Here is a 16662-nt window from a genome sequence, read left to right on the forward strand (position 1 = left end):
TGAAGACTGGAGAATCAGATCTTCCTATTTCACAAATTTAGCCATGGCCAGTGTGATTAGCAGGGTTTTTTCTTTTTGTTATTGATTTTTAACCATCATTCTCATCTTCTCTTCAAGGAATAGGAAAATTTCAAACTCAAATACTCTTAATGTGGGAATAGCCAACATTTTGGAGAACATTGAACTTTCACATAACCAAACACTTAACAGTACATTATGTTGTTGTAGATGAGTAGGTAGGACTGTAAGAAACACACGACCAGAACCAAAATATTGAGTATAACTGTTACGTCTACCAAGGCAGGCAGTTTACTTAGCATTTCTCCACTAAACAGAAGCCTTAGAAAATTCATTCTTTTAAAATACTTAAGAAGTACTTTTCTAAATGTATTTCAAATATAATTTTATATCAAATAACTGACCAGTAACATATCTCTCATCCTGGGCCTGATAAGATATATCATTTACTCTTTGTATATAAATGACTGCAAAGAATTGGGAAAGCACTTTAAGCCACTCTAAATACGATGACACAATTTATTTTAATGGTGGTGGTGTTATAGTGGAGATGTAGCATGTGCTTCTTAACAGAAGCGCCAAAGACTCATTAAATGTAATTCAGGATGTCGCAAGCGTGCTGTGTCATTAGATAAACCATCCCCACCCAGAGAACAAGAGTTAAATTGGTACTGGGAACTCTTTTCATCTACAGTTGTTAAACTCTTTCATTTTTCTTTTTCTTGGAGCTGTTCTCTCAAAGTCTTGCATTCTGGTTAATTTCTTACTATGCCAATGGGGATTTTCACTACATATGCTATGTACATAACATGTGGTATTTTGCAAAGTTGTTGTCAGGGATAGATATTTTCCTTGTGGATGTCATTTTTAATACATACTTAAGCCTCTGCCATCCATGAACATGCGTCAATGTAAAGGCATTTACTGCAGGTGGAAAGGAGGAGAGCCCAGCTTTCATTTACAATAAGAGGGTTTGAATTAAAGATATATTTGATAAAACAAGAAACAAGAAATAAAGATATGGTAAAAATACATTTTTGACTGGTACTCTTACCTGAGGGAAACAAGAGATGTAATTCACATTGATTTTTGAATATGTTGAAAGTGGCTAATTTTTAAAATCAGCAATTATTTTTTATCATCCTAGTAATACATGGTCCCACAGTATTACAGATAACATTTAAAAAGTTTAGGTTGTAATATAAAATGAAATTTCCCATGAAAATTTTGTGTTCAGTTTATGAAAATTTATGTTTCCATTAACAGGTTATAGTGACCAGCCATAATGTTAACATTATTATTACATTTATGACAATAAAGTTCAAATTTTCATGCGTTGTGGCCTAAATTTTATTTGTAATTAACAGAAATATAGCCAATGATAGCTCTAATAAATAAGCTATTAGCTTTAAAGGTAAAAAAGATGAAAACAAAATAGAATTGCAATAAAAAATACATTGAGACTGAGTGCAGTTAATTTTTTTAGGGATTTGAATATCAACTCACACCAATGATACAAGAGGCAAGCAGCTCTACTGGAATATGGCCACCAATTACAAGAGAGGTAGATAGGTACTAAGTCATTTCTACATGAAGAACTAAAAGTAGACTATTTAGCTCTAAGTATAATGTCATGCCTATGAAACTCCAAATTAACTTTTATTTTGTCGTTGGAAATGGAAAATGGCCTATCAAGGGTCAAATAGAGCAAAACTGTGGAAATAAAGAATGACTATTATAATAGCTAAAACTGTAGCTTGTTTTTTTCTTTCTTAACTAGTTTTAATAGTCAAAGAAATAAGTTAGGCGCCTGAAATGCGGCTTTCTTTTTGTGTATACCTATTTTATTTAGTAGGTATCTAGTCAAGAATTATCCCAATTGTGTTGCAAATTGGCATGATATTTGTATACTGGAAAGTTTCCTTTTTTAAAGTGTTCTCAATACAGTCCCCACATTTAAATTATTTGTGCTGGTGTCACAGGGCAGCAATCCTAGAACTGATGCTGCAGTAAGTGACGGAAGTCACAAAATTATGAAAACTGAGCTTATATTTCCCCAAACTAGGCTCAGTGTGATCCCTAGACACAAGGGGGGAAACTGACCTTTGCTAGTCAGTTACTTGTCTGGGATCATTTTCTTATTTAAATGCTCTATAAGAGCCAAAGAAAGGCTATTAGCCAGTCAGCCATGGTTTCCTTTTATTTCTGCTTAAACAAATCAGTGATCTGGAACCAGAAAAGCTCTGCTCAAATAAGAATTTCACTGAACCAATTGCACATGGCATTAGAATGAAATTGCTCAGAATGCATTTGATGGTAATTAACGTTTTCTGCTGTGCTAAATATTGCCCTGAACTGAACCATTTGGAAACTGGAACAAATATACTCTGGGCAAATTCTAAAATTTATATTTTAAAATCAGATGGGTTATTCCAGCGTTATAATTTCCCTATTGTTAAAATAACGTAGGAGAACATGCTTCCTTGACATTGAGGGATTATGCTTTTCTCTTTCTGACTGGAATAGAAATGAGGACTGTATGGGTTTTATAGATAAAAATTTAGTATGGGAAATCATATTTAAACCTTTATATGTATGATATTATGTGCAAAATTATCTCAAATTTTCTATTTTACATAATGATAAGATTTTGCTACTTTTAAAACATCAAGCCTGTGAAACTGGTTACTTCCACTTAGAAAATTTTTCTTCTTGACCACTTACTGATGAATGGGGGGATACGCTGGCAGGAAAGATTATGAAGAAAATCTATCGTTTAAAATGATTGCAATAACAAAATAGCAAGATGTTGCTAATATCTGGTATTCATGGGAATTATTTACCAAACAAGCAGTGATTTTAATGATTATGGGTTTTTTTGCATGAAAATGTTTTATAAAATAGACAAATGTTTTTGGGCACCTACACAAAATGAAGGAGACAATTATTTTTAAACAATGCCCCAAATCCCAAATTATTGCATTCCCGTTGGTATTTTCTCCACCCCAATCCCCACCATCGTTTTCAAGCTTTAGTTCTGGTATAAAAATTTTCTTTGATAAAAATAAAGAGAGAGAGATAGAGGCTTAGTTCGTATCTAACAATGTTCATTGATCATCCATTTATATGATGTTAAGAACCAGTAAGACACGGGCAAAGCAAAGTGAATTAGACTCAGAGTTTGATCTTAAGAAATTCACTTCTTGCCACAGTTTCGTGGCCACTATTACACGAGAATGTTCAGTACTTTCCTGCTTTTGTTTCAATTTTATGAGCGTCATTCTGTCGCTTAATCTTAACATTGCCTTAAAGCTTTCTCTAGTTCATGCTCTCTTCTTCCAAGTCCTCTGTCACTTACTTCTCTCATTTATTATTTTTAGGGGCATATAGTTGTATATTGCTTTTAGTATTTATTTATATGCATTATATTTATTTATTTTTCCACGTGTCAATGATTATTGCCACATCTTACATTTCTTATGCAGTGCTTTGTACATACTAGATATCTATAAAATTTGAATGAACGTTTGAAATCTTGAGGAATTTATGTATAACCCATATAAACATCTAAACATGTTAATACACAAGATGCTAATTATAAAATTATATAAACCTTTTGGTTGGCTGTAAGTACACATTCAATATGGCACCAATATGACAATATAATTCTATCCTCATCCTAACGGCAGCTCATTTGTTGCATGTTCTCAAACACCAGTCATTTATCTTTAGAGCTTTTGAGTTGTTTAAGCCACTCAGCTGAAAAGTCTGCTTTTATTTTTTAGCTTAAGGATTGGAAGCAGGAAAATATATAGTTTTGGAAATAAAACCAAATTTGAATAGGTCCAACAAATTGATTTGCTGACGTGAACATGGGAGAAGTTTCAGGTGTGCTTGGAAGGAAATGGGGAATTGAAAAAGTGCTCTGTTTGTGGGTTCAGATCCACAACAGAACAAAAACATCCAGAAGGTTTGACACAAGCAAACCTGTAGAGCTAGATCAGCTTCCAAGCAACATAATCCAAAGACAAATGGGATGTTTTTGCATCAAAACTACAATGTAGTGAAAACATCCCAATAGAAGGACAATAGGTGTTTGATAACATTTATCATTATAGGCTGGTTTTTTTCTGTGAAATCCCATAGTCTGAAAGTGGTATGAAGTCATTATCTCCTTTGACACGGATAAAATAAATGGTAATGTCACTTTTACTTCTGAAATGTGGTGTTTCCATTTTGACTCAAGAGCACAGGTAGACACAGCCTCTATTTTACTCTTTTGAGTTAAAGAGCCCAGATCCCGTAGGACCCGGAAAGCCGGTCGCTGCTCAGCTGCAGCTCATTAGTGGCTCCATGAGGGGAGCACATTGCAAGACCTCACAAATGCACCATTTCAGGATAAAATATTTTGTGTGATCCAGGTCTGTATATTCAAAGTCCAGGCCCAATCATTACTATCAAATTATTCTGGAAATGGGCTCAGTAGGTTTCAAATTTAATCAAACTCCTCCTGAGAGCCTAACATCACTCCTTAAGGAGGCTATGAGATTCTTAAGGCTGCTTCCCAAAAGACTATAGGCCATGCCACACTGTCAGTATAGCGTTAGTTTGTATTCTAGTGAAAACAAAATGGAAATCAGTATCTGCATTATTTTTAAAAATGAAAAGATGCTAAAATTATCATAAATATGATGCATAGCAAAGTACTAAGTGATTTTCTTTGTGAATTCATGTATAACATATAATATTTTGCTGGCTTCAATTTTACTTATATTTTAAAGTCTTTGATTTTCAGTGAAAAAATAATATTTGGCAGAAACAAAAAGTGAGCCAAATAAAGACCTACCTGATAATATTAATGACTTAATTAGGGAAAATGCACGCTAAGGTTACTTACTAGGAAGTTCTGGTGGAGGAGTTGGGACCAAAGTTGGTTCTGGATAAAGACTCACATTGCAAATCCCATTTGTTAGGCTAATGTCATCCAATGCTATGTCGCTCAGGAGCTGGTTCTTAAAAGCATTAAAAGCAACCTGTAATTCAGAGAGGCATATGAAATGATTCTCCTCTAATCTTCTCTGACTTGATTCTTCTTGTGGCCCAACAGTCTCCGGAGAATCAGCATTGCCATCTCCAAATACAGGAGGACAAGTGAATGCATAGGGAAACATTGCTGGATCATGCTTTTCAAGGTCCTTCTGCTGAACCTAACTCTCTTACTATATGTTCATACTAGTCTAAATTTTCGTAAGTGTCTTCCTTCTGAGTTAGACAATATTGTCACAGTTTCTCTCTAGGTCTTTCTCTTTCACTATATTGTCATACTCCATTGTACTCTGGGATGCATACACACCATCTGGCAGGGAGAGCAACCTTTTCCCAGATTCTTCTCTCAATAATATTAGAAATACAGGTAGCTGTCTGCCTTCTTAGAGCATATAACCCCTGAAGGGAAGACAGACTGATTAGATAATTTAACTGGGAGAAGAAGGGAACAAGAGAAAATATGAGTATGATATGATCATTTGGGGCCAGCTGGAACAGTTCACCCAGGGAGCTGGGTGAGATTCTTGTGAGGGTGATGTGCAGAGGACGCAGACCCAGGCTTGGGAGAAAGGTCCTGTGGTCAAATGAAACATAGTAAATTCGTAGGGACAGTGGGCACTTTAGCTGGATTTTCGTGGATCCTCTGTTCTGTAGGAGAGGAAAGACATAAACTAAATACCTGCTCTAGGCTATTTGCTACGCTAGGCACATTTACACATTATCTCATTTAATTTTTCCCACATTACTCTATAGTCATCCATTCACTCATTTGTTCATTCATTCCACCCACTTCATGGTAAGCACTATTCCAAATCAGGATTATTTTCTCCCTTTCATGTATGCCCAAGCGGAATTTCAAAGACACTAAAGTCACTTGTTCAAGATTTCTCAACAAAGTGGCAAAGCCAAGGTGCAAATATTTCTAGAACTCAACACTTTCACTCTGCCTGATGAGCTAACTTTGAAAAAGTGGATGCAATTTTATTACTTTAGAAAAAACTTCAGTGAGTTGAGCCAGATTTGGCCACTGTAATACTAATTTCCCTGCTTCTGTCATCTCTGTTCTCTTAACATTCCATTTTCCTTTACCTTCCCTTGAATTATCAAAAACGAAGATGGAGAAGAAAACTTCACAGAATTGAAGGATAGAATCAGAAGAAAAAAAGGGAAAAAGGAAGGAAGGAAAGAAAGAAAGGTGGGAGAAATACAGATGACGGTCATTGATTACTGCCTGCCTTACAGCAAGTCATGAGAAAGAGCTAAAGCCTTCACTGAAGACAATGTCTATCCAAATACGCATCTTCTGAAAGTTTATACTCTCTTGTCTGAAATTATCCAATTAAAATATTGTTAATTTGGTCAAACTATTAGCTTATATTATCCTAGATTTCAATTGCAATCACTCTTAGGAAGAGAACACATTAAGCTGTTACCTAAAAAATTAATTCCCCCTAATGTGAAATAAATGATCAGAGACTTCCAATGATACATCTTATAGAATTTGTTTCTAAAGGAAACATATGGAGATTAAGTTAGAGTGGGGCAGGGTAGATGGATACTTGTGGACATGGACGTTCTAAGAGGAGCAGATAATTTCCTAGAAATGTATGGGGTTGATCCAGGTGGTATTTGTAAAATGTTGGAAGTCCTAGTTAGGCAGGGGACATGGGAAGACATGGTGGCTTGTGCTAGAAAGTTGCTCAATAAAGCTGAAATATCCTGCAAGGTTTCTATGGATTTTATGGCTCATTATAAGTGTACTTTCATGTAGTAAATTGTTATTCCATAAGTGGTTTTTAATAAGTCAATGAATAAATGAAAATAGAGGCACTCAAAGACAAAAAAAAAGGAAGTAGATTAGGAAAGTAGAGAAAGCGACTTGGCTATATTCAGAAAATAATTTTTTTCACCATATATCATAAACTCTAATTGTATCATCATTTTTAGAATACAAATACATGACTATAAATAACAAAGTATTTTGCCAACCTTAAATTCCACAGTTTCATTTAAAGTTACTTGTCCATAATTCCATGTTTCTCCGTAATTTCCTTCCTTTTGGAAAATCATCTTCTCCATGTTTTGGTCACTGCTGATATTAATGCTTAACTTATAGACATTTTCACCATACATGTAATACCTGGTTTGGAAACAAGCAAAAATGATTGCATTCCTACAACATTAGAATAAACGCATTTTAAGGTTCTTCTAAATCCTTTACTGCCTTTGATATGCCTCCTTTTCCCTTGCTAGAGAAGGCACAGGCAGTCACCCAGCATTTTACTACAGTCATGTACCACATAACAAGGTTTTGTTGGTCAAGGATGGACCACATACATGATGGTGGACTCGTAAGATTAGTGCATACAGCCTACGTCTATAGTAGACTATACCACCTAGGTTTGTGTAAGTACACTGTATGATGTTCACAAAATGACAAAATTGCCTAACTGATGCATTTCTTAGAACATATCCTTGTCTTAGGTGACAAATGACTGTACTTTACTTTATCAATTGGAAAAGTAACGCTAAATGTATTAAAACTTGGGACAACATCTTAGTGACAGCTGAGCCTGGCACTGTGAGAAAGGCAATGTTACTCCTTAAATAATACGATATTTAACATGTATCTACAACATACCAGAAACTAAGGCAGACTGGTTCCAAAGTAGGATCTAAAGGGAGACTTAAAAGTCCTACTCTTTCTCGTCTCCCTCCTGGTCCAGTCGGGGTGGAAATGTAAAATCCTGTAAAAACAACAGAAAACTTTTACTTCACTTAAATATTAGCATTTTCATTGTGAATATACCATTCAAAATCAGAAAAGAACAACTTTAAGATGAAAATATAAGGAAACATATCGAGGTACAGTGAAAAGGTGGTAAGACAGGAACCCGGAAGGCACTATCTCTGCCAAAACAAATTGCTATTTAGGAAAATTACTTCTCAGCTTGGGACCTCTCAATTCATAAAAAAAGAGCCTTGAACCGGAATATTACTAAGGATATATCAAATTCTTACTTATTATGAGTCCACATGATTGTTTCATCATATTATCATACCCAAATACCACAATAATTCTCATTTACTAGATGTTTTGATTAATTCACTTCTTTCGAGACACTCAGTTCGTGAGGGTATTTAGATATGCTGGTTGCCTAACTCATGGTATATGCAAGTATTCAAATACAAATCTGAAGGCAAAGATAAGAGTTTCAAAGACCGTCAGTTTTTATTCCATCGACTATACTGCATTTCTTTACATAAAAAGCTACCTGATTTTCTACCATTATGGTTTCATCTTTCATATTCCTTTGAATGATAACTAATCCTATCACATAGGAGCAGGTAGCATGCAAATCTACATAAAATCTTTCTAAATAACCCAAGCCACCGCACAAAGTGCTCTCTGGTCTGGAATTATTATAATTTAAATTTATTTTGTGTTTTCACTTCATATATTATAACAAAAACCAGGAATCATGTAACAAAACATAATATGAAGCAAATGAAATATTGGGTAAATCTAATTTTATTTGAATATAATTCTTTATGAAGTGCTAAAATTTAGTGTTTATTTAAAATCAAGCATCTTCTCTCCTGTTCTTTCCAATGGAATATTTTATAGGCAATGCTGCATATAAAATTCAAACTCATTCATTTATAACCCACAGAGTAAGGAGAAGATATAAATAAAAGTGCTGGTGGAAATGCCAATAGATACATCACTGCATATTTAAATCAGTGAAGCAAAGATTATTCAGAATAAATGAGTATTTTATCAAGGTGAAATCATGATCAAATATCTTAATAAATGTAGTATATGCACATTCATTGGTTTTACATTACAAAACGTAAAATGGAAATGAATGCATTTTTAATATTATTCATTAATAAATATTTTTAACACATTACTTAGATTTTATATAATGCTGTAATATTTCAGGATTACTTATTTTAGCTATATAGTTAGTGCTCAATCATTCAACCTAATAAAAAATATCCAATCTGCCCAACTCCATAACCCTTTGGAGTTGACCTTACTTTTAGTTGCTCAGAATATAGGCGGAGAGGAAATAATTAAAATAACACTGAATGCCGTGAATAAGTACTGAAATGATTAACCTATTCAGAAGTATTTCTAGTTAGCTGCTATTATATGATATGGGCTCATATTACATAATATGAGCACGAAGTGTGCTCCATGACTAGGAAATAGATCCAGGCCTCGGCGGTGAGAGCACTGAATCTTAACCACTAGACCACCAGGGCTGGCTTCAACCCTTTTCCCATCTCTATTTCCTGCTAAACCAAGTACAAATCACTCTGATGTCTGTACTATGACTTCAATATCACTTTGCAGCTGTAGTTCTTATAATCCACCTATTTACATGTGGCACTTCTACAAAATTAGGTTATTTTAATTTTTGAGTATTCAGAAATTTTATAACTTTTGGGGTCTTTTTTTTTTTTTTCTATTTTCCTGTCTTTCCACTTTCCCTTCACATTGTACCTGTCAAATCCTGCTAATTCTTTGAGGTTATTTAATTCAAATTGCCATCTCCTTTGGAAAGCTTCTCTTGGTCTTCCCAATCGGATGTGACCACCCCTTCTTTTGAATTCTCAGTTGCACGTGTACTTCCCTGATGTCACTTATAAATTCTGTTGTCTATTATATTTATGTTCATATGTGACTTTTTAAACTTGCTAGAACTTTGGGAAAAAGAAAGGCACTAGGTATATTTTTGAATTCTCTATATGGATTAACTGAGTGTTGTTTGTTAAATTCATGTTACACTAATTTGACTTGCTTTTACACTTTTAAATTTATTAATATAATACACAGAAGGAATGATTAAATGGATATTTTCCACAACCACTTGGGAATTTATATGGTCAAATGACAATGTATTTTAAAATCCTTCAACTTTCTTGAAACGTGTTTGAGAACTCTTGGAATTGACATCAAAGTCAGCTTAAGAGCCCGAAAATTGAATACCTTTTGCTAATTAAGCACACAGTGGCTCTCTTCCCTAAGCCATTAGGATTTTATTACAACTACCTTCTATCCCTTTTTTCGGCTTATTTCTCCACGAACTGAACATAACCTCCGCCAACCCAACACTTAAATTAAAGAAAAAAACTGCTGGACATGTCCTGATACTAATGTAGAGACAGCAGCAACCGGAAAGAAGGCAGAATTTTCTGCAAACTCAGAGATCTCTCACAAGAAGAAAACAGACTGATTTAAATAACTTTGTAAGTTGTGACTGCATATGTAAAATCAACTGAATCTAGTAGATAAATATTGAAAGTTTTAAACTGGAGAATGGTCCAAATTCAGTCAGATTCTATTAATGCTAGAAAGAAATATTATTCTTTAAAATTCAACATCATGGGAAACATATGGAAGTAAAGATGGTATTACTTTGAAAGCACTAACATTATACTTATTTTATGAAAGTTTGCATGCTAAATGAAACGTAGATATCTAAAAGACTTAACAAACGTTTGAAAATTGAGCAATCCAACTATTTTCCTCCCCAGCATACTACTTAGAATAATACCACAGCCGATTTGTGTCTGTTGAATACTTTCGTGGCATGAAAAGAAAACTAGTTATAATACCTAACTTTTTTCTTTTTTTGAGGAAGTTTAGCCCTGAGCTAACATCTGCCACCAATCCTCCTCTTTTTGCTGAGGAATACTGGCCCTGAGCTATCATCTGTGCTCATCTTCCTCTACTTTATACGTGGGACGCCTGCCACAGCATGGCTTGACAAGCGATGCCATGTCCGCACCGGGATCTGAACTGGCGAACCCTGGGCCTCCAAAGCAGAACGTGCGAACTTAACTGCTGCCACCCTGGGCCAGCCCCAATACCTAACTTCTTAAAGATATGCTGTTTTTTGGTGAGGAACATTGGCCCTGAGCTAACATCTATTGCCAATCTTCCTCTTTTTTCTCTACCAAAGCCCTAGTACATGGTTGTATATCTTAATTGTAAGTCTTCTAATTCTTCTACGTGAGATGCCACCACAGCATGGCCTGATGAGTGGTGTGTAGGTCCACTCCCAGGATCCAGCCCAGCAAACCCTGTCCTCCAAAGTAGAGCAGGCGAACCTAACCACTACGCTGCCAGGCTGGCCCCTAACACCTAGCTTTTACATAACATTTTTCGTGTGGCAGCCATTTTTCTGTTGTTTTTAAACATAATAATCAATTTAATGTTCATAATATGCCTCTAAAGTCAGGTTAATTATCATCAACTCCACTTGCCAGATGAGGGAAGTGAGGCAGAGAGAGAGAGAGGATAGATAACTTGCCTAAATGGCAGAGCTGAGATTGAAACCCAGCTAGGACTTCAGGGTCTCTATTATAATGCTCTTTCCTACTGCACTGTGCTAATCTCCAAACTTTAGAAACAATTAGGATTTCATTGAGAAAGGCCAACAATGAAGCACTTCCTTTGGTCTGTCTAGTTCTTCGGTGACCTCTACATTTCTGAAGTCTGCACATGTTACTAACTTCATTTTCCCCGATTATTATGAACAAATGGGCCACTTCTGAGCACCCAAAGATGCTGCCCAGCATCAGCGTCATCATCTCTACCAATTCCCTTTGCTTCTAATGAGGTACAGAGGAGCTCTGAGCTTTGACAGCGCAGAGATTTAGGAGCTGGTGCTCCACCAGGAGAGAGTTCTTCAGAAGAACTCAAAAAATGAAGGGGCTTAGATGTTCTTCCCTAAAGCAATGTTAATTCAAAGTTTATCTGTTTCATTTAGACTTTCCAGTCATTTAAAATGAAGGCAAAGAACAAAAAATCCCCTGCATGGATAAGAGGAACAGCGGGAGAGATTTAATTCTCGTCCGTTTCAGAGGGAGGATGATCTGACACATAAAAAAGCAGGTTGGAAGAAAAATGCCCCTCGGGGGGGAAGGACCGTTAGATTATGAAATCACTGGTATGAGAGTTGGAGAGGACCTATGAAGTCCTATCATCCATTCTCATTACACCGCTGCCTCTGGTGGGCTGTGAACTGCTCTGACTTGTCTCATTTGAAATAACTCCTGCCACACGACTTTCTCCCGAGACTCTATTTCCGACCCAACTATTTAAAACCTCTACCTGACATTCGACCTGTTTTACTTTGGTCAGTTTCATCTTATTTCTTCAGTTATTTAATCTGTTGGCAAGCTGAAACCATTTTTCTCCTGTAATGTACTTATATTCTTCAAATATCAGTGGAATTATTTTATCTCTTATTATGATGACATAAAAGTAGAAAAATGATAATTTGAACATCAAAGATCTCAACTACATAAAAGGTATCTGTCATAGTCAATGGATATAAATGCTTTCTGCACTCTCCTCTAACTACTCTTGTCCAAATATGGTAGGGACATTTTTTTATTTCAATAAAGGAAGAAAGTGGTCAAATTATTTGACTGTTTTAAGCCAGGCTTCTTTCGAGGGTTGAGGTCATTATCACTTAAGGGTTAGTCTTCAGCTGTGCAGATTACTAATTTATCCATAGAGGATCAGGCCATGAAAAGTAATTTATTCAAAGAAGAATAATTATGTATGAGACTATATGTGTCATAATTTCTAATACTAAACATGTCTGGTCTAATGCGATTGGCCATCTACACAGTGCACATTTTTGTCCATAGGTCCACCGTGGTAACTAATTTAACAGGATCCTGTTTACCTTCAGATTATATTCAGAATCTGACCTTTTCACCACATTGCTCCCACTGATCTGAGAGTCCCATGATCTCTTCTCTGGGTTGGGCGATAGCCTTCCACTGGTCTCCCTGACTACACTCTTGCCCATCCACAAACATCCACCAGTCAGTGTGAATCCCATCACTCCTATGCTCAAGAACCTCCAATAGCCCCTGATTTCACTGAGAAAAAAAGCCAAAGCCGTAGAAATTCCGTTATTACCTGGACACTAATGGGGCTATTTACTGCACTCCAGCAATCCTGGCTTCCTGACTTTTATTCAAGTATGCCCAGTTTAGAGCCTTTGCTCTGCTTGTTCCCTCTGTCTGGAACAATCCATATGTCTACTTCTTTCAACTCCTTAAAGTTTTGATTCAAATGTTACTTCTCCAATAAGCCCTAATCTGATCCCCTTTTAATTTGCAACAGCACCTCAACACCTGCCCTTCCTATTGCCCTCACGAAGCTCTATATTTTCCCAGAGTATGCATTTACATTTAACACACACTGAAAATGTCATTACTTATCATATTTATTGCTTATTTTCTGTTTTTTCCCCTAAAATATGTGTTGCATGAAAGCAGAAAATCTGACATATTTTTTACAGATATATTCTGAGGGCCTTGAATAGAGCCTGGGGATCAAAATACTTCTTGAATCAAGGAGTGAAAGAATAACTTGAATGGAGCTTTTAGTGATGACTATGGAACTAGATTAAAAGTAGTTTTTAGTAATAAATATTTTGACCAAGTTGAAATAGTATGATGAACCATATTTTGTTATTCTAGAGATGCCATTGTCTAAAGAACCAGGATTAACCAGGTACATTTCTACTCTGAAAAAATTAACTCTTCAATGTCTTCTTACCAGATGTCATTCACAATTGACATTAAATCAGTCATTTACTTTTCTGGTTATAAAAATGAGACTATTGATTTTTCTAATAGAAGTGGCCATTAATAATAAATTATAATGCACATGTGCTCAGATTGTTTTTACATTATAAACAATTTCATTCAGCCAGTAACTCACTTATTCAGAAATGGCTTATTGATTCAAAGTTGTAGATATTCATTCATATATTCAAAAATAATTTTACATGTTAGTTAGATTCAGTCACTGAGAATGCACTAAGAATTCAAAGATGAAAAGACAAGGTTCTTGTTCATGAAGAGAACACTGTGGTGGAAAAAAAATAAGTAAGGAAGGAAATATAATGCTACATGATAAGATAAATAAAAGGGGTGCTTATAATGCTTAAAGGAAAGGAAAGTTACAACCTGGAGTTCTGGACAGACTTCCTAGAAGTGATAATATATGATTTGCGTCCTCAAGACCTAGAACCACACCTGGTAAGAGGAAGATTTTAATATGTGCCTTTTGAATAGAATCATATTCTCATCAGTAACCTATCAACGAGTCATATTGTAGGATGGATTTTGTCTAAGAAAATGATCTAAATGCACAAATTTCCATTCTGTCCTTTTTGTAATTTTCCTTACTTTGTAAGATCCACATTATTTCTAGATCTGTAACTCTCTACGCAGTGATTACATTGGGTATTATGATACATGCTTCCAAGGTGTTCATGAGTGTTTTCCCACTATGAGTTCCTTATCTTCTGATAATTCCCCATGATTCCTGGTCTTCTCAGTCAGATATTATTGCCTCCAATGTTAATGTTTCCACCTGAAGTCCAACTCTAATATCCCATTTATATGAAAAATGTAATTTCAAACCACAACTCTTCTCGTAGGACTGTGCCTTAGAATCAGCTCTTTCACATCTTTCTGCTGTGGACTGAATGGTTGAATCAGAATCTTTCACAACCATCTGCTGTGGACTGAATGATTGTGTCTGTCCCACATTCATATGTTGAAACTCTAATCCCCAATGTTGTGGTATTTGGAGATGAAGCCTTCGGGAGGTAATTAAGTCATGAGAATGGAGCAATCATGGTGGGATTAATGACCTTTAGGAATAGACGGGGAAAAAGCTTTCTTTCTCTCTCCCTCTCCCCTCATTACCCCTGTCTCTCTGCTATGTGAGGATACAGCGAGAAGACAGCTGTCTTCAAACCAGGAGGAGGGTTCTCAGCAGAACCCGACCATTCTGGCACCCTGACCTTGGATTTCTAGCCTTCAGAACTGTTAGAAACAAATGTCAGTTGTTTAAGCCAACAAATCTATTGTATTCTATTACAGCAGCACGAAGGGACTAAGACAGCTTCTCAGAACTAAATCTATCTCTATTTCAAGATGACGTGATCTTGGATATTGAAAATTCTAAGGAATTATTAAAAAGTATTAGCACTAATAAAGTTCAACAAGTCTACAGGGTACAAAATCCATATGCAAAAATCGATTGTATTTTTATACACTAGCAAGGAACAATTGGAAACTGAAATTAACGCAAAGTAGACCAAAGTTCAGAAAAGTTAATTACCTCCCACAGGCCCACTTAGTTAATAATAAGAGCTGGATCTAGGCCCACAACTCAAGTCTCCTCGTCTCTAATGGCCTCTGAGTACTTTTCAACATTTTGTACATATATAGGGTAAAAGAATATATAAATTTTTAAACACTGTCTTTTACTTACCTATTTGAACACCATTTTCATTTAAATGCATTTATTAGTCCATGATTTTAAAAGAAGAAAATCTGAAAAGAGTGTCTTGCATTTAATACAGCTCACTTTAAACTGCAGTACAACACACATCACTTTCCTTTTGGTTTATGAATTAAATATGAATTATACCTGAAACATTGCCATAAGTGTGGTCAAAATCTGGTCCAGTGAAAGGAGGAAAGGTGCTTCCCTGAACCCTCTCCCATTCATTGTCATCGTTTAGATCCTGGACCCAGAAACAAAAGCCGTCTTCAAAATCACAGTTAATTTTCTCATAATCTGTGAATTTAAAAAAAAAGAGAGAAAACATTTCAAATTTAGTCCACAATGTGACTAGTTATAATAGTTTGCATCGAAAATAATCTAACCTTATACAGCTTATAATTAAGTGTCACACACATCTTTGTTTTTACTCGTCTTACCTCTGCTTCATTCCATTTAGTCAAAAACACCTATTTTGTTGCCGACTGTATTAATGTAAAATGTTTCTTATACCCCCCTGAGGTCTTCAGCAAAGACAAGCCTCTGGTTCTTCAGTTTTACATCTTATCTTCATTGGTTTACCCCTAGAAACTTTGTCCCATATATTTCTTTCCGCCCATTATTAACTTTAACACTTAGGTCAAAATTAAGTTAATGTGGAGTATTGAGAGAGTCAGTTTTATGCTAATTTTTTACTTTGGATATTTATTTGTAGTTTATAAAATTTAACTGTTATGCTGACTTATATCTTTTCTCAAATTGGTTACTTGATTCTTTTGAAGGACATGAATTATTTTATAATTTCTCATTTCTTTCCCAGTATCAAGCAGAGAGCAGTATACATAAGAGATATTCATTACAGAACTTTATACATAAGAGATATTCATTACAGAACTTGCATAATGAAACAGATTATGATCTTGTTCTAAAATTTTAGGTTCTGCTACTTTTAAAATTCCATTGCAATACTAAAGCATCTGACGAGACAAAGGCTAAAGAATAAACAATACTCACTGTTAAGCTCTGTGCTGTTAAATGCAGTGTACGTTGCATTAAAGCCAATATAATCATTTTCATCAGATCCTATAAGAAAGGTGGCAGTAACTTGGTTGGAAAAAATCCTAATTATTCCAGGACTGGTTTCCCAGAGAGAAGCTACAAAAGAAAATGAATGACTATTATATGTACATATCTATCTATTCAACCACTTATCAATAAATCCATCCATCCATCCAGCCATTGATTTATTGATTGATAGG

General features: G+C 35.4%; 1 protein-coding gene across 1 annotated transcript in view; it reads right to left on the reverse strand.

Moving 5' to 3' along the window:
* The window catches only part of TMPRSS15 (transmembrane serine protease 15), a 128468-nt gene that overhangs the window by 67171 nt on the left and 44635 nt on the right, over positions 1-16662 (reverse strand). The window contains exons 10-14 of the mRNA XM_046648334.1: positions 16418-16558; positions 15551-15700; positions 7706-7811; positions 7054-7204; positions 4916-5051 (exon numbers count right to left, since the gene is read on the reverse strand). Of these exons, the coding sequence (XP_046504290.1) occupies positions 4916-5051; positions 7054-7204; positions 7706-7811; positions 15551-15700; positions 16418-16558 (684 nt within the window). The remainder of the gene's footprint in view (positions 1-4915; positions 5052-7053; positions 7205-7705; positions 7812-15550; positions 15701-16417; positions 16559-16662) is intronic.

Source organism: Equus quagga, chromosome 21 (assembly GCF_021613505.1).
Source record: "Equus quagga isolate Etosha38 chromosome 21, UCLA_HA_Equagga_1.0, whole genome shotgun sequence".
NCBI classification, from domain to species: Eukaryota; Metazoa; Chordata; class Mammalia; order Perissodactyla; family Equidae; genus Equus; species Equus quagga.